Genomic DNA, 19,561 nt, shown 5'->3' with positions numbered 1-19,561 from the left:
TTTAGTTAGACTGAGGTGCCGGGCACTGTCCTGTGGGCTGCCCATGGAAGAACACAGGATTTTTGTTAATCTCACAACACCTGTGATGCCCAAATGATGGTCCCCACCTGAGAGCCCAGGAAACCGAGGCTCACGCTGAGTAAGTAACAAGACCAGGTCCAAACATACACAAAGGGGAGAGACAGGCAGTGGGAGGGCGGCTGTTGCAGCACACCTGCCACTGCTTGGACATTGCATCCTGTGGTATTTTTCTTAAAGGTTTTAGAACATGGACTCTTCCAACAGCATAAAAGGAAAGAAGTTTTTTTTTGTTTTTTTGTTTTTTTTTTTCAGACGGAGTCTTGCTCTGTTGCCCAGGCTGGGGTGCAGTGGCGTGGTCTCGGCTCACTGCAACCTCCACCTCCTGGGTTCAGGCGATTCTCCTGCCTCAGCCTCCCGAGTAGCTGGGACTACAGGTGCATGCCGCCACGTCCGGCTAATTTTTTGTATTTTTAGTAGAGACAGGGTGTCACCACGTTAGCCAGGATGGTCTTGATCTCCAGACCTCGTGATCCACCTGCTTCGGCCTCCCAAAGTGTTGGGATTACAGGCATGAGCCACTGCACCCAGCCAGGAAAGAAGTTTCTAATTACACTTACTGATGATAGAAAGGGCATACCCAAAATGTTACTGAAAATTTAATACAAATTCCAAGATTCACCAAGAAAGTAACAAAAACCTGGCCTGAAGGTGGCCCTCTATCCCATGGCTCCATGGCTGATGTGACCAATGAGCCCAGCCTGGATGGGGCTGAGGACACGTTCTCCATGTGCCCGCCAATCCAGGGCCTCGCACGGTGGGTCCCCCAGGTTCCCTGGTGAGGCTGGTAGGCATTCAGCTAATCATAATCATTGCTTCAAAAAATCTCTCCCCTTAATGGCCAAAATCTGGCATTTCCCACTTCATGACATAGGAAAAAGAGGGAGTAGGTTAGGGTAATAGTAACCTCAACTTGATGCTGCTCAGACAGGCCAGAGTGTTCCCTGATAACTAGACTATATCTCAGAATTTCTTTTCTAGGCATTTACTCTTTTATTTTACAAAAGGGGGAAAACTGGGGATTTAGAGTATAAGATTATACATAATTACAGCCATGGAAATGCTGCCTTTCTGGAATGCCAAAGGCTCTGTCTGGAAGCGATCAGGGCACAGAACATGAACCAATAAGTGGTGGGATGCCCCCGGCATGCCTCAGTAAATACCTCCATGGTGCGCTCCCACAGAGGCCCCTCACGTGCCCCCAGGCCTGCCCGGACCCACAGCCAGGGCATCTGTCTGGCCATAGGATGAAACAAATGGTTTCTTTTACACATTTGTCAATGCTCTGCACTGTGGCCCTGTGTACAGGATGAGGTCACGGGGGAGGAGCTCAACACGCCCCTGGGGATGAAGCAGGAGCTTCTAAACTGCACGCAGGGGGACGGATGGGCAGGAAAACACAGGCAGGCTCACCGTGCATGCCCGAGACTGCTGGTAGCTCCAGCCAGGCCTGCAGCCGCCCACGCAAGGGACCCAGAGCTGGGAGGGGGGGCCCCTCTTGGAGCAGGGCACAGGTCATGGGAATAAACCCTGAATTCTGGTGCACGTTTTCTCACAGCATAGTCTATAAACTTGAGGGCTAAACGTGCATTACTTTTTTTCAATTTTTAATTTTTATTTTTTTGAGACAGTCTCTCTCGCTCTGTTGCCCAGACTGAAGTGCAGTGACGCAATCATAGCTCACCGCAGCCTCAACCTCCTGGGCTCAAGCGATCCTCCCACCTCAGCTTCCTGAGTAGCTGGGACTACAAATGTGCACCACCACATCCAGCTAATTTTTTTGGATTTTTGGTAGAGACAGTCTCACTATGTTGCCCAGGCTAGTCTTGAACTCCAGGGCTCAAGTGATCCTCCCACCTCAGCCTCCCTAAGTGCTGGGATTACAGGAGTGAGTCACTGTGCCAGGCCTCCTTTTTTTGTTTTTCCTAAGTAGGACAAAAAATTGCTTACATTTTGTTTCAACTGTGATATACCTCAGAGCTTTTCTTTTTGTAAGTCATGGTTTTACTTCCCTGTGGTAAATAAAGTGTAGAAGCCTTACAGGACTGAGACCTTAGGCACATGTGGATGGCAGTGGAGGGAACGCAGGCTTTGCTCCGCCCAGTTCTCCTCAGGCCGGGAGGGAAGCCCCAGCTGCCAGGCTGCAAGAGTGCGAAGGGGCTGTGCTCTCCTGCGCCGGCAATGGGAATAAGAGGAGAATTTTAGATCCGTTGTTTTTCCAAACAAAAGTGGGCTGAGGAGCCTGGTGTGCTGAAGTTGTAAAAATGAGCGTCCACACACTGCACACGGTAGCCGCGTGCTCCACCCTGGTACTGGCAGATGGGGGTGGGGAGAGGGGAGGCAAGCGAGTCTACTCTCACCATCTCACACTGTCTCACCCTGCAACGAGTAATTTCACAGCATCTGGAGAAGTAACACCCCAGAAGTACAACTGGGGCGGTAGTCCTTAATTTTGATTTTACATTAAGGTCCTCTTATCCTCCTGAGGCATTTTTATGTTAGCTTTAGGAAACCTTAAGGAATTAAGTATGTGACAAATTGCACTCCCAAAGAGGCTATCTGGGTGTTTTTTTCCCTCCTGCATCACCCTGAAATGTCACGGCAGCTTTTCTAGAAAAAGGCACATCTGACAGTTAAAACCCAAATAAATGACACCCATGGGCAGCCTTCTGCTGTTTGGAGACTCTGACACAGGCAGTAGAAGGTTCGTCTGCACAGGTCTCTTCTATATAAAATATGTAGAAAATGGAGGTTATCCTTTTAGAGCACAGCTGGAAAAACTAACACTCAATGCACATGTTGGCCATCCTGAGACGCGGTCCTCCCAGCAAACCTTCTACAATGTGTGCTGAAGACCAGGCACATGCCAACAGCAGCCCCTACACGTACTGCACATCCACATCCACTTATCCTGCATCTACCAGGCGCCAGCAAGGGCAGGTACCTTCCACATGGCACCACTCACAGCAACCCCCCACGGCAGGCTCGAAACTCGCTACCCTGCTGAGTTAAGCCAGCAGTGTGCTCCAACCCAAATCTGTCTGTTTCAGATCCCTCTGCTACAATGACATTGCACGATAAGAGAAGGGGGTATCCAGCCCCACACATTGCCCTGCTCTAGAAGATGGCGCCAATAGAGTGGAAGGGTCCGTGCAGAATCTCCTAGGCCATGGTGCTGGATAGGCACCTCTGAGTCTGGCCAGCTGGAGGAGGTGCCGAGGCACTGGGGGCCACAGTCATCGGGATTCTTGAGACACAAGCAGGGCCTTGGTGGTGGCAACAGGCACACAGCATCCGGCCGCAGAGGGGCCCTCGGCCATGGTGGGCAGCATTTCACAAAGGCCAATTCAGGGAAATGAAGGTCTTTCCAGGCCACGGGCTTTTTTTCTCTCTCTTCCACTTAAAATGACAATCGCTTCTTTGAGATCATAAGAGATGCACATTCTTACCATTTCTATCATCTACATAACTGAATAGCAGAATTTCAGTGGAGAGCTGGACAGTGCTATTTTTCTGCCACTCAACTACTCATCTCTAGGCATTCCTGAGGCATCTTCATAAGGAGAGAGCTTTATTTTCTTCTGAAGTTGAGATAAAGAGGCACAGAGGAGCCAAGTGGGTCTCCTGCTGACTGCGGGCAGCTTGTCATTTCTCACCACCTTAAACCAACCCATTCCCTCTCTCTCACTCCAGCAGCCACCAGGCGGCCACTGGGATTCACTTTGGTCCCTAGGAATCCTGACTCTGTCTTCCAGGCACTGGAGCCATGGCCCCGCCCTGCCGTGCCAGTCACACACCATCTCTTCCGAGGTATATCCAAACTCTATGCACTGCCAAAATGAGGTATCCAGAGGAAGGTACACTCAGCTGAGACACGCATCCATTCCACAGCCAAGGGAAGCACCCTGTGAATTCTGCTCATTGCCCAGAGGCTGCCTCCAAGGAAGACTGCCCAGAAGAGCTTGCTAACCTTCCTCTCCCACATCTCTTCTATTCATGCTCCGGTAAAAAGTAATGCTCAAAACATTCAAATATTCATTGCTCAAAAATTAACATTAACGATTTCAAATTTAAAAAAGAATGCCTGACACTATAACAAGCAGAGAGATGCTCTGCCTGGTTTGTGTGTGAGGCATGCGGTTAAGTCCACAACCGGGTCTCATTATTAAGTGCTTATATAGGTGTTCACGAACACACAGAGTCCCTGACTTCTCAGAGCAGGGTGTCTCTCCTGCTTCCTCACCCAGTCCTCTGTGGTTTCATGGAGATGCAGGAGAGTGTGTCTCCTCCTTACAGTCAGCAGTTGTGGGCTGGCATCACTGGTAAGCCACTGGCTGGTGCAAGCAGCCAGAAATTACACCCTACACGCTGGAATGCTCATGGCTGGGGCCCATTCCTCACCAACTCTCCCATTAGTAGTGAGTGTTTCCCTATAAAAATGTAAAGTTTGTAGCATTTCCCCAGGAGGCATGGAATAATGTGTGGGCCCTGCTCAAACTCAATCCATAACAAGGCCACAGCTGCCTGATGTTCCCACCGCGGGGCCCATCCTCACACAAGGCAGCGAAGCAGGCAGGATGGCAGATGCCCAGGGAGGCCCTCATCCTCCCCACGTACCTTGTTCTCTTGAAATATCCGCCTTGTACCAGAACTTGGAAGTGTCTTGAACAAATTTCACAATCACAAGTTTATCACCTGGACTATCTGTAAAGCAAAATTTAAAAACAGTGACCATGATGGACACTTTTCTTCTTGCAACCTCTCATCTGCTGTGATCCCAGAAGTCCAAATCCCATGGCAAGGGCAAGCAAGCGAGGGATGGTCTAAGGAAAGGGAACTCTGCCTTTGAAATGACTGAGATAGATGAGGCAGTGACAGCTTTATAACACAAAACAAAACAACAGGATGCTTGGATTGGGCCTTTGCAATACATTTTTAAGAATACATAGGAAGGTAGCAAGGAAACAGAGGGCAAAGTTGGTGTTGTTTAACCCATAGACCACATTGCTTCTTATACACTTGAAATATTTCGTAATTGCGTTTAGGATGAATTCATTTAATTTGACAAGGAATTTGTTATTTACAAAAAGCCATGTTCCCAAGTGAAACGGAAAATAGAACCACTGCAGATGTCTGCACTTTCTACAACTGGAAGGAATCCAAGGTGGCCAAACACAGAAGCCAAGAAGAGTGAATGAGAAGCCTGGGCCAGTGCTTGGCTTTGGACCAGGAAAATGGAAAAGTACCCCAACGGCTCTGGATTTTCTCTCCAGGTGCCCGGCCCAGCACTAGAGATGTGCCAGCTCAGCTGCAGGTCTGAACCCTTCCCTTCCTGAGTGAATGGACAGAGGGGCCCTCCCACCTGCTGCAAACACACCTACCTGGCAGAGGTGAGGCCACCTCTGAAGCCTTGGAAAAGTCCGGAAGGACATTCGGGAAGGGGATACTGATGGTGCTCCCGCTGTGCGGGCTGGAGAAGCCACTGGAGGAAGGGGAGACCGAACCCAAAGAACGATCCCCCTCCGAGGCCCGCTTCTTCTCAGGGAGGGGCGGCTGCCCGGGCAGGGTCACGCCCTGGCCCTGCAGGCCTGGACTGTGGTGGCTGCTGTGTCCAGGCGCCACCGTGAGAAAGTTGTGGGACAGGAAGCCATTGTCGGCAGCCCCTGTAGCTGTCAGCGGGATGCCGGGGGTCGGTGACGCTCCGTGAGAATTGGCCAGCAAGGCCCCCAGGTCCTCCTCGGGCGGAAGGCCACTTCCCACTGGGGCGGTGCCGAAGCCCAGGAAGGTCTGGCTGCTGGGGGGCGCCAGGGAGTCCGGTGGCTCTGCTAGGGACAGCTCATGGCTGTGGAAAGAAGCCTGGAGCTCTGACGGCGGGAAGCAGGACAGCACTGGGGAGTCCTTCCTGGTACCGGATAACTCAGCACTGAGGGGACTTCCGGTGGGCCGGCCGCTCCCCAGCAGGGAGACCGTGGGCTTGGGGCTGCTCTCCACCCACTGGCGTTCTGCAGAAGAGGAGCTGTCCAAAAGACAAGCCGACCAAGACAGCACGTAAAGTACAAAGAGACACCTAGAGACCAGCAAGCGTCACCCACATGGGAAGACAGGGATGGGGAAGTGGGTGCTGAGGCCCTCCAGGCAGCACAGGAGGGATTTTCCAAACTATGTACACTAAGGCCCTCTCTGAGCTCATGCTGCCTGCCTTTCAAGCCCCCACTTCATGCCCGGATGCTGCAGCCCGCATGAGGGCACCCAGCGGAGCCGCCCCACGAAGGCCTCCACATGCGCAGATGCTGCTCCCTCAGCCCCTGCGCCTTCCCTCCTGCGCCTTCCCTCCTGCATCTTCACCGGGTCAAGGCCCTTTCTTCCTTTAACACGCAGCTCAGCTGTGTACCCATTGGGAAGCCTTTTCCCAGCCCTTGCCCAGCACCTACGGCCACATACACATGTGCCCTCGGGAGTAGAAATGCCCTCCCATCTTGTCCCACAGCACTAGGCAGGGATGCCACCCACATTCATCCCCTGCAGTGGGGCCACTGGTTCACTGCAGGTCCCCTCCTCCTCGCAGCATGATCCTTCTGCCCATGTCCTTTATCTGCCAGACACACCATCAGTCCTCAATCCATGCTTGCTAGATGAACCAGCTGATTAATGGATACGACAAAGACTACTGGAAATTACCACCCACTTATGAGTATGGAAAGACAGCTAAAACCACACCACGTGACACACATATTTCACTAACAATGGAACACTCATGGGTACAGAGTCTATGTATAATGTCCTTAGATGAGGGCTCCTCTTTTATTTTAAGGAGAACGGAGGTAGAATTTAAAAAGTTAAATAGGGAGCTATGTGTCCATACAAAAAAAGCATAAAGAAACTTATTCCTATTCTGAGCAAGAGGAATGGTCTCACATATGAATTTCCTCAGGGGCAGTATCTTTCTGAAGCAGAAATAGGCCATTTTTCCCTGTTAATACCCACCCCCTCCCACCCCCCGGTCTTTCTGTTAACCAGAATCCTTCTAAGACTGATTTTCCCTCTATTTCCTATATGTCCCTATATTTTCTCATGTCACCACACAGCCCTGGTCCCCTGCCCCGCCCCATCTTCAGGCCAATCCCTGCCTAGTCTAGCTTCAGCTTCTCTGAAGAGCAAGCCCCCACTGGTCCCACACGCCTCTCAGCATCCTGTGTCTTTGGGGAGGTTGTGCCAAGTTTAAAGATCCATCTTCTTACCCCTCTCTCCTCTGCCCGGGGCTGTTGCTGGAAACGGTGCAGGAAGAAGCAAAAGCCTGCTGAAAGGAGGGCGTCGAGGGCGCGTCGGCCCGGAGCATCATGGATTTGGGTCCGATGGGGCTCTCTGACATCCCCACAGTGTGACTGAGCGTCTCGGGGCAGCCTCGTGGTTCTGTAGCGCGAACACAGAAAGCAGAGAGACCTCAGTTGTAGGACTGGAGAAGTCATAATCTCTGCCGCTTTTGCATGTTCCACAAGAAACAGTGTTGACTTTGAGACTTTCTATCATCCATGGCCATACTGAACATGACATCACTACCCGTAATAGGCTGGAGGAGGCGGCCAGCCCTTTGACCCCAAGCATGGGTTTATTCTCACCCATCACTGTTCCCAAAAATAAAGTGACCTAACTCAGTCCGCCACACAGTGTCCAGCCCATTACCACGAGCTGGTCAGCACTGGCATCCCTTCAGTCATGTGGGAAGACACACACTGGGCCCCCTGGGCTGGTCCTTCCAGCCCCGTCCCCCGCAAAGGCTGATGTCCTGTAATGTACTCTCCACCCCATGATCTAGGCTGCACCTCACTTTAGAATCAGCATGGCCTTTCCTCTGCAAACCAGCAGGTGACTTCTCCCCATAAAGACCATAAGTGCAGGCCCTGCAGCAGCCGGGCGGCCTAGGTGTCCTCCACCTTCCTTTGGTCCCCAGCTGGTAACTGGGCCATCGACATTGAGCGCTATGAGGGCAGAAACCCATGCTGGTGCTTTCCAGGTCAACTTTGCTGCTGCACAGGCCACACCATGGGGTGCAGAGGCTGCCCTCGCAGGTGGGCCAGAATGCAAACCTGCTTGTGTCCCATGCCTGAGCCCAGGCACATTCCTCTCGCCCAGTAGCTGCATTATTTCTGGATATTTAAAACACCTTGCCTTTTTTTTCTTTTTTTAAACCAGGCTTCAAGAAATGGATAAATCTACCACGGTCAATAAAATAATATTATTAGAAATACCGGTCATTTTGTTCTCTGTTTTCAAAACAAGTGAGGATTGTAAGAGAATATTAACGTAGAAAAAAAGTCCATATTATTCATCTCCTGGAGAGGGTATTGAAATTTAGAGATTTCCAAATGATGCTGTTTTCCCTACAACTCATTCTGTAAACCCTTATCTATCAAAGATTGCCACATCAGCTGCAACAGCTCAAAGCCAGTACTACAAAGAGCACGTTAATTTTCAGCTACAATGCAGGAATTACACTTCCACTGAGGACAATTATGAAAGCTACACAAAATACTAACAACAATAGTTTGAACCCATTCAGATCTCCCAAGGCTGCCAGGGCTCACTGGGCCAAAACCTCCAGGGAAGGGAGCAGGCCATCCATGGCCATTTTTCCTTCTCAGACATTGACCCATTTGGACACATGTGGTATAAGGGCCACACGCAAACCAGCAATGGTGATCACACTGTTCTGGGGAGATAAAGTTTTGAGTTCAGAGCTACCAAGGCAGCCAGTTCTGGAAGTGCCAAGGTCTCAGAAAAATGAGGACTGCAGAGACAGAGTCAAACACTCTGAGCACGTTTCCCCTCAAGGCATTTCTGAGTCCTAAGTGGCAGAGGTACACGGCCCAATGCCCAGTAACCAAGACAAAGCCAGCGGCTATGAAGCTAAAAAGATCAGCAGGGATTGTGGCAGTGTCTTAGCGGATGCTAAGTAACCAAAAATAGCAGTTCAAGATGTACCTAGGAAGAGGGGCCTTTGCAAACACCACAAGGTTTCAAGGTAAGACCCCTGAAGGGCTACAAACTAGAAACAAGAGGACCATGACTGGATCTGACTAGGTAGCCTGTAAGAAAAATTATATCCTCTCTGAAGAACATGCCTCCCCCACCCAGAGCCTGACTTTGTACTTTAAAAATACAGTATCAAATATTTAATTTTAAAAAACTGATCATCAATGGCAGGAAACATGACAAATGAAAACCGAGACTGTCACCACCCCACACACAGAATAAAACACCCACAGCTGGTTCAAAAATTGATATTAAAAGCCACAGATATTAAAATAACTGAACAGAATGTTTAAAAAAGCAGAAGCAAAGAGAATTTCATCAAAGAACTGAAGTCCATTAAGAATAATCAAATGATGTTCCCCGCCCTGTGTTTGGTTTTCTGTCCTTGCGATAGTTTGCTCAGAATGATGGTTTCCAGCTTCATCCATGTCCCTACAAAGGACATGAGCTCATCCCTTTTTTATGGCTGCATAGTATTCCATGGTGTATATGTGCCACATTTCCTTAATCCAGTCTATCATTGATGGAAATTTGGGTTGGTTCCAAGTCTTTGCTGTTGTGAATAGTGCTGCAATAAGCACACGTGTACATGTGTCTTTATAGTAGCATGATCTATAGTCCTTTGGGTATATACCCAGTAATGGGATCACTGGGTCAAATGGTATTTCTAGTTCTAGATCCTTGAGGAATCACCCGACTGTCTTCAATAATGGTTGAACTAATTTACACTCCCACCAACAGTGTAAAAGTGTTTCTATTTCTCCACATCCTCTCCAGCACCTATTGTTTCCTGACTTTTTAATGATCGCCACTCTGCGGGGAGTGGGGAGGGAAGAAATACCTAATGTAAATGGAGAGTTAATGGGTGCATCACACCAACATGGCACATGTATACATATGTAACAAACTTGCACATTGTGCACATGTACTCTAGAACATACACACACACACACACACATATATGTATATATGCAGAGAAAATCTAGAACTCAAAAACAAAATAAATGAAATTAAGCATTCAGTTCATGATTTTATCAGCAGACTAAACACAGCAGAAGAAATTGTGAGTGAACCGGGAGAAAAATAGGAAGAAAATATGCAGTCTGAAACACAAAGAAGAACAAGAATAAGAAATACACAAAAGACGGTGAGACAAGAGATATGATTCTTAAAAATTCTAACATACATATAATTGAAGTCCAAGAAGTGGTGGAGAAATTGAATGAGGCAGAGGCAATATTGGAAAATAAACATACTGAGAATTTCCCAAAAGACTCAAGAAATCAAACCACAAGTTAAAAAACAAAACAAACAAACAAAAAACTTAAGGAGGATAAATAAAAAGAAAACTACACACAAGCACTTAATAGTAAAACTTCTGAAAATCAAATACAAAGTCTGAAACACAGTGCCTTGTCCATGTTGGGGGAAAGGATGGGACACCAATTTTTGCATAGATGTTTTCAACATTTAATAATGTTTCCATTACAGAAAAGCCCAGTACTAATGTATTGTTTGTATGAACATACTGTAAGATCCTTGGGAATGGTGTGTCTGTTGCACCCAACTGTAAATATCATGACCATCTCAAGGCCAGGCCTAGCAAATGCTCAGTCTGTGTCATGAATGCATGTGCATGTCTCCTGCTATGACTGACCTGTAAATCCGTAGAGCAGATGCAGTTATGTGACTGACTGCCCCTCCTCCCAGTATGGCCCACAGGAAATGTTCTAAAATAAGTGTTTGGTGAATTTATTATTTCTTTCTATGAAAGCTGGGATAGAAAAAACAAAGATGGGGTTTAAAATCATCCCTCTGCACCCTCACTTCTATTCCCAGTACTAAGATTACTTATCTCCATTTATGTTTGTCTGTATTTCTTTTCCATTTAAAATGTCTTTACTGGGGCTGGGTGAGGTGGATCATGCCTATAATCCCAGCACTTTGGGAGGCGAGGCAGGGGGATCAACTGAGGTCAGAAGTTCAAGACCATCCTGGCCAACATGGTGAAACCCCGTCTCTTCTAAAAATACAAAAATTAGCTGTGTGTGGTGGTGCATGCCTGTAATCCCAGCTACTCAGGAGGCTAAGGCAGGAGAATCGCTTGAACCTGGGAGGCAGAGGTTGCAGTGAGCTGAGATCATGCCACTGCACTCCAGCCTGGGCGAGACAGCAAAACTCCATCTCAAAAAATAAAAATTAAAAAAAAAAATGTCTTTACTGGGCACCAGTTTTCCACTAACATGGCCTAGACCAGTGGGAGAACGGAAGAGAGAAACAAAAGCAAAACAGGGAGTGCCTGCGTGTCCTGCTTGTGTCAGCTAGATGAGACCATGTGCAAATTACTACTGCATGGAGGAGCATGTGAGGTACAGCTTTTGAGCTGCAGGAGGACCCACAGGGAGACTTGCTTAATCTGGAGGGAGCTTCGTCTGAAGGCTTCCTGGAGCAAGTGGCATTTGATGGATGCCCTTTGGGAAGGATGGGTGGCATCTGACACAACCACCTCATGGGTTCTTTGCTTATGGGGCAGGGGCCACTCCTGCCATTCACCTCTGTATCCCCAGCACTGGGCTGGCACCTGTAGGAGCTCCAGGTCATTCACATTATGAATTAATGAATGAACTAGTAAAGGCTTAGAGGTTAGAGGGAGAAGTTCAGAGCATGACGTGGAAATACTGCTCAGGGGTATGGTTGGGAGGAGTAGGTGGACGGTTGGTTGATCAGTTCCTAGGGTCTCATGCCAAGGAGCAGCACAGAACTTTGGAATAAATAAAATGTTAATTAATCAAATTTAATATGCCCACCTTATGGTTGGTTGTTTGAGCTTTCAAAGAGTCATACAAGAGAGGAGCACATAACGCAGCACAGCACACAGTACCTGTTTCTATGACTGACATTGCTCTTAGTGGTCCCCACAAAGCCACGGGGGCAATATCTGGTGCTTCACATCCCTGTTAACGGTCCCCGTGCCTCAAGGCTCTAGAAGACCCCATGCCATGACTCAGAAGCCCTCCATGCACTCCCATGGCGCCTGGGAATTTCACCAAATGAGAAGAGGCTGAAGGAAAATAAAATCCACTTTGTTCCTGTTATCACAGTGCTTGTCCCAGAAAACAGCAAGCCCAGCACTTCCCATGAAAGTGGCTTTGTTTATCATTCAATTAGCACCAACTCTGGGGCACCCTGGCTGTGTAGTTCCCTCTGTCAGACCAGTTCCTGACCGGGTGACAGGACTTAACCCTTTCTTTGGAGAAGCGGCTGCTCAAAGCATCAGATTCCATGTTTATCCCCAGGACTTCAGCACAGGGAGACTTGGGCTTCCTGGGCCATTTCTCCTGCAGGTCCTTGGTCCTTGCCTGTGCTCAGAGATGCAAGTCAACTAACAGAGTGCCACACAGCTCAATGTCACAGCAATTAATCCACTTATTAGATGGGCCTTGGCATTCCCAGATAAGTTGGGTGAGGGTCACATCTTCAGGTCAGTGGAGTCACTACTAGTTTCAGTGACCGGGATGGCAGACAGCAAAGAAGATGCTGACAGCAGCTACACTTTACACAGAACCTACACCCTGCAGGCGCTGTGCTCAGCACCTACCATCTCCACTTCCCTTAGGTCTGCACACCCTGCAGGCGCTGTGCTCAGCACCTACCCTCTCCACTTCCCTTAGGTCTGCACAGCTCCTCGAGATGTGCCCATGCTTAACGGGAGAGGAGAGTGAGGCAGCGGGAGCCTGGGTGCCTTTCTAAGTGCTTCTCTGCATTATCCCTGCTGGGCATCTAGCAAGCACACAACAGGAGCCGGCAGGACTGGGGGAAGTGCACCAAAAACCTTAGTCAAAGGCACCAGTCAAGTGAGGATGATCTGCCTACTGCAAATCCTTTTGCATGAGTTCACTTCATTTCTAGAAACGTGCTCAGCATAAGGACAGGCAGAACTGTTGTTGTTGTTTAACTTGTACGTTTGATGTTCATGGTTAAACTACCATGAACATTTTTAGCAATGTTAAAAACGAGGACAGGATGTGGGCTGAGCTCCTTGTTGTGGGGGGGATCAGGTGCCTGTATCCTCAGCTCTGCACCTACAAGAGCCCAGGAGATGGCCCAGGGTGGGGATGACGGGGTGAGGAGCAGATGGGATTTGCACCGTCTTGCACAGGGGCATCTGTGGAGGCATTAACCCCACTGTTCCTAGCAGAGCGAGAATGTGGCAGGCAGGCCTTCCACAGCCCTGTGCCTCTGGTAGCCCGTCTCTCTGCTTCAGAATTGGAGACATAAGGACACCACAGTGAGCATAACTGTCCTTCAAAGCAACTACATGGAGGGTTTTCCAGGGCAGGCCAACTTCTTCTAAGGCAAAAGCCACCTTACTGAGGCCATGCACCCCTCCCTTATGAAGATGTGTTTCCACAGCGTGGGAGGCTCCAGAGGCCAAACAGGGATGCTGTTTAGACCGTGTGCACGCCAGCACAGCCCTGCCAACCAGAAACTATCTTGGGCCCTGAACAGATGCTCCTTTTAGTTCCAGGCACGCTGCTGGCTTGGCCTCCTTCTGCCCTTCATTCCCACAATATTCTCACATTTTCCCTTTGCTGCTCAGAGCCAGAGCAGGAGGCATAATACCGTTAGTGTGTGGAAACAACATTCATCTCACTTTCTGGTATTCCGCCTAAGCAGCTGGTGTCCCTGGTGCCCTGCGGGGGTGAGGTGGCCGGGAAGGCCGCTGCTGTGGGGCAGCCCCGGGGGCTGGGCTAGAACTTGGGAGGCACGTGCCCGTCCTTCTGGGACCTCAGGAATGTCTATGCTCCTCTCCTCTCGGCTTCCACTTCCTTCATTTCCTTTACCCAGAACAAGGGTGACAGAGGGTCATGGGCCCTTTTCCAAACGATCTATTTTTATGCTCTCATCCAGGCTTCTGTGGGAAGCTGGATACCACTCATTCTCCAATGGCCACTATTTACATGACATATAAGTTAACAGGAAGAAAAGAAAGCCACAGGGCTCAGGCAGGGCCACTGGCTCCCTCTTCCGAAGCCTTAAAGCCAGGCCAAAGACCTGCAACCTAAATGTGTAAGGAGTTGTCAGACATATTAAACTTTCATGAGGGATCCAAACATCAAATTTCATCCTTAGGGTGTGACTCTTATCATAGATGCAGGAACCATAACTTACTTAGCAAAAAATCAGGACATGTGACATTAAAAACAAAATCAACATTTTCCTGTGTTCCTAATTTCCTGTGTTCCTGATAAGGCATAAAAATTATTCACTCATACATCAATTAGTTAATAACTACAAATTGCCTTTGAATGTTTTATGTCACCTTTAACGAAAAATAAAATAAATTTAGCTGAGGTCAATATTATAGTCTCCTATCCAAGTGAAGAAACTTGAGTTATGTTAACTACCTAAAAATGCAGTCTCAATCTTTGGTCCATAAATACATAGGCATATTCACAATAAACTTTCCGAAGTGAGAATATCTATCTATTTATCTATCTCCATTCTCTCCTCCCTCCTAGTCACATCCCGGGATTATTATGCAGTTAAATAGAAAGTTTCTTTTTCCATTATTTGAGAGAGTTCTAAAAAAAATGGAACATCAAATCTCTCGTATCCTTCTTCCATTACATTTCTAGGTGGGCAACTGGGACTGCTGCCGGAAGACAGCTCAGATCTCAGATCTCCAAGTTCTAGCCTGAGCTCTTCTGCCATAAACTATGGGATGCCGGGCACACTGTCAACTCCTGGGGTCTTCAGGATCTTCATTTACAGACTCACTTCAATTGGGATCAAATTAGATGATTTCTAGGGTTTATTTAGCTAAGAATTTTTAAATTCTAATTTAGAAAAGCAAGACTTTGTGTTGGAGTTACCTCAGTAGAGATTAGGTTTTTTGTTTGTTTGTTTTGTTTTTGTTTTTTTTTTTTAAGTCCTTATCTTTACTTTCGGAGGCCGAGGCGGGTGGATCACTTGAGGTCAGGAGTTTGAGACCAGCCTGGCCAACATGGTGAAACACCGTCTCTATTAAAAATACAAAACTTAGCCAGAAATCACCTGAACCTGGGAGATGGAGGTTGCAGTGAGCCGAGATCATGGTATTGCACTCCAGCCTGGGCAACAGAGCAAGACTCCATCTCAAAAAAAAAAAAAAAGTCCTTATCCTATAATTCTTCTGTTTTTTGTCTATGAACAATCAGGCCATTTAACCAACCTTCTTGAAAGCAAAGAGAAGATGGCAGGCAGCCAGATGTGAGAATTAATTAGTGACAATCCCAATACACTGAAAAAGCATTTTCATGGTTTCTGATGAGAATCAAAGTCCTATAGATACTCTACAAACAAAAATGATGAAAAATCCACAAATGAATAAATATGTACTTTCTTGGTGTTTAACCTTTTCTTTTTAAAATCCTGATGTCAACATAATACAAATAATATAAAATTTGTTCTATAGCTTAAGGTCAACTGATTTCAGCAAATATGAGAAATGCTCTCAAAAGGATAAACTCTTTCTGTCTTTTTAAAGGAAGCAAGGTTCTTCTTCCCACAGTGAAGCCAGAATTGCTCCAGCCAGGGCCGAAATGGGAATCCTGTCCACTAAAAGCCGGGTGACCCTTTTGTGACATTCTCATCACAATTGGAATTATCCCCTTCAAAAAAGACTATGCCACAGTCTTCCTTTTAAGCAATAACACAAAAGGAAGTAGAAAATGTAGAAGCAATAGTTCATTACAATTGGAGCTCTATTTTCTCTTACTCTTTGAGGATGTCCCATTTACATTCAAGGTTTTGATCAGACTGGAAAGAAAACACATTTCTCAATTTAGTTGGTGTTGTGTAGAGAATTCTAATGTTGAAACAGTGAAAACAGGGTTTTTCTTCATAGTGAGTGTTTCCAAAGCAGTTTTTACACTTGGGATGCACTAAGTGAGGCCAGTTCCTCCAGGGACTCACACAGTCCCTTAGCAACCTACAAGGGATGGGAGTTGTAAAAAATGTGCTTTGGTTTGAGCTCTCAAGAAAACAAACGACTTCCTTCCTTCCAGACTTTAAAGAAAGATGACACTGAGGTAGAGCTACTGAGGCTGCCTAGAGACCACATCAAGCCTGCAGACAGAGCCAACACACAGCTGAGAAAATCAGGGCTTAGGGAGCCGCTGGAAAGAAACTGTGAGAGAGACAGAGAGAAAGACCCACCCCCCGAGTAACCAAGAAGTCCTCCTGAAACCAAATCTGAGACCACAACCACTCACAGCTGCTCAGTGAGTTTCACTGTGTTTTTCAAATTGTGATAAGACATACATAACGAACTTTACCATCTTAACCATTTTTAAGTGTACAGTGCTGTAGCATCAAGTACATTCACTTTTTCATACAACCACCACCACCAACTATCTCCAGAACTTTATAATCTTACAAAACTAAAACTCTGTCCCCATTGAAATAATTTCCTATCCTCCACCCCAGTCCCCACCATCCCACTTTCTGTATGTACGAATTCAATGACTCTTTGTCTTCTTGTGACTGACTTACTTCAATAAACACAATGTCCCTGAAGTTCTTCCATGTTGTAGCGCATGTCAGAATGTCCTTCCTTTTAAAGGTTGAGTAATATTCCACTGCATGCATAGATCACATTTTGTTTATCCATTCCCCTGTCCCTGGACACTCCATAGCTTTCACCCTTTGACTCTGCGAACAGTTACATTTTCTCCTTTCTTTTTCCTTTAGCCAACTTGAGTTGGGACTGGTTACTTGCAACAGGAAACGGACTCAGTGACACAAGATCCTTGCCTAAAAGCTGCTTCCAGTCCAGTGGGAGTGGAGATAGACAGGAATGTACCAGCACAGGGCGGTCAGGCCAGGGTGAGGGTATGCAAAGCAGCATCAAAAAAGAAAAGAGCCATTTGACCCTCCTCAGGGAAGCCTTCCTTATGCTGAGCCAAAACAAAACAAAAACAAAAACCCACAAACAGGAAGTATTTGCCCTTCACAAGGAGAGAGAGAACCCACATAAGTGGCTTTGAGCGCCCTGGGCTGATCATCATGATGGAGAGTGGAGGTTACCATAACGCATATACCACGTCCACACGGGAGTGGACAGTGGTCAGAGAAAGGTTCAGGCTGCTCAAGATGATACCGGCCAGGGTCTATGCCGATGAAGAGGCTGTACCTAAGATGCCTGGTTCCAAGTCTTTAGTCTGCAGAATAATTCCAGTCTCATAACTGGACTGGTCCACAGGACAGGAAGTCTTGATGTTTTCTGTTTTCAGGCAGAATTCCCAGAGAATCTGGCTTTCCATTAGAAACGGCACATGGGACACAGATGACACGTGCTGAACTTTGCCACAGCCCTTCTAAGGAAAGGTCACTTTAGCCTGGTGGCTTGACAGATGAAGCCCCAAGGAGTACTGGTCCAGGATCATCACTCTGTCCTACAGCCACTGTCTGAGTACATGTACACTACTATATAGGAACCCCCGAGGTTGGGCAATTTATTTTAAAGAGAAGTTTATTGGGCTGACGGTTCTGAAGGCTGTAGAAGAAGCATCTGCACCTGGTGAGGGCCTCAGGAAGCTCTCACTGATGTGCACTCTGCACATCCTCACCCTGGCCTAACCACCCCATGCCGGTGCACTCCTGTCTACTTCCACTCCCACTGGACTTGTGAAGGGAAGCTGGCATCACATGGCGAGAGGAAGGCAAGAGAGAGAGAGAGAGTGGGAGAGAGACAGAGAGAGGAGGGGAGGTGCTAGGCTCTTTTTGACAATCAGTTCTCATGTGAACTAACAGTGAGAACTCACTCGTTAACATGAGGACAGCACCAAACCCTTCATGAAGTATCTGCCCCCATGCAGGAGACAAATATCCAAACTATATCAATGACTGCACCATGGAAGTCTAAATCACATAAGGCCCAGGGGGAAAAACCTCCCCTGTAATCTCAGAAGTCTCTTACCATGACTTGAAAACCTTATTCAGTGTGGCAGATTTCAATGGACCTGAGTAGAATCAAAGATACCCTTAGAGAACCAGCCTCTCTAAGAACCCCTGTGGCACTTGGGGCATCTGCATCGCTCATGCCCCCCAGCCCATGTGCCAGGGACCACAGGCAGCTAATGGGGGTTTCTCATGTAGTGTCTGAAACTGGAAGACTACTGCTTTTGAGAGAATATCACTGGTCAGACTCTAGCCAGATCCCTAACCAGGTAGTGCTGTGCCCAGTATTTCTAAAGCATCCTGTGAGCAATGAGGAAGGCAACATTGGGAACCCTGTGTTAGGTAAGAATTCGAAACCTCAGCTTCAGTTAAACCCTTCACTCAGTTAACAAGAAGAGGTATTCTCATTGCAGTAAATATAAACAGAGACTCAGAATGCATTTTATCTTTGTTCAGAAAACGTAAGTTATCTTCACAAATTATCACTATTTTACTAATAGTGACTACCTGTGTGGTGCTCAGTGGGCTTACTTGACCCTCGGAACAACTCCTAAAGGTGTGCACTCTTGTCTATCTACACCTGTGAGGAGGCCGAGGAAAACACACACATCACCCAGCTGGCGCAGGACTCAAACGCGATTCTTGGGTTTCCCACCTCTAGCTCATTAGCACGACCTCATTCCTTTTCACTCTGTCCACAGCTCTGCGAGTATTAGTCAGCTTGGGCTGCTATAACAGACACCACACAGTGGCTGAACCAACAGAAATTTATCCCCTCCAAGTCTAGCAGCTGGAAGTCTAAGATCAAGGCATTGGCAGGGCCGGTTTCTCCCGAGGCTTCTCTCCTCGGTGCACAGATGGCCGTCTTCTCCCTGTGTCCTCACATGGTCTTCCCTCTGTGTGTCTGCGTCCTGATCGCCCCCCTTCTACAGGGACACCAGTCACGTTGGATAAGGGCTCACCCTAAGGGACCACTTTCACCAGTCACCACTGTAAAGGCCCTTTCTCCAAACACAGTCACATCCTGGGGTTCTGGTTAAGGCTTCATTCAGCATAGGAATGTGCAGGGAGTGCAGGGAGTCACAGTTCAGCCTCACACGAGGTGTATGGTTTGGGGAGATGCAGCCTCTCTGTAAATGGCAGGAGAGTGACACAGGCCCTACTTCAGAGTTCTCAGGGAATCTGCCAAGTTAAGGCATGAAAGGTGCTCACAGCAGGGCCTGGTCCCTGGCAGGCACTCCAAAAGTCCATCGCAACGAGAAAGAAATGAAAACTGACATGAGGCATGTGGCTTTTGAGGAGACCACACAGACTTTCTACTGTGTCCCTTTCAACTCTTGGAGCATGGGAATTCTGACCAGCCTGAGGCAGGACTCCAGGAGGAGCCAATTGTGCCAGAAAACCTGCATCTCATGGGGCCCTGAGTCAGCCAGAGGTGGCGGATGATGCGGCTTCACCTGCCTTCCTTCTTGGTCCCAATTCTCCTCACTTCCAGTCCAGCGGCTTCTGG

The 19,561-nt window shown here is 47.8% G+C and overlaps 1 protein-coding gene across 1 annotated transcript in view; it reads right to left on the bottom strand.

The window, feature by feature from the left end:
- Nucleotides 1-19,561, bottom strand: part of TNS3 (tensin 3) — a 308,400-nt gene that overhangs the window by 21,307 nt on the left and 267,532 nt on the right. Inside the window, exons 21-23 of the mRNA XM_025379057.1 lie at nt 7,317-7,488; nt 5,460-6,094; nt 4,696-4,782 (exon numbers count right to left, since the gene is read on the bottom strand). Of these exons, the coding sequence (XP_025234842.1) occupies nt 4,696-4,782; nt 5,460-6,094; nt 7,317-7,488 (894 nt within the window). The remainder of the gene's footprint in view (nt 1-4,695; nt 4,783-5,459; nt 6,095-7,316; nt 7,489-19,561) is intronic.

This window comes from Theropithecus gelada, chromosome 3 (assembly GCF_003255815.1).
Source record: "Theropithecus gelada isolate Dixy chromosome 3, Tgel_1.0, whole genome shotgun sequence".
Taxonomy (NCBI): Eukaryota; Metazoa; Chordata; class Mammalia; order Primates; family Cercopithecidae; genus Theropithecus; species Theropithecus gelada.
This window is presented reverse-complemented; position numbering and strand designations above follow the sequence as displayed.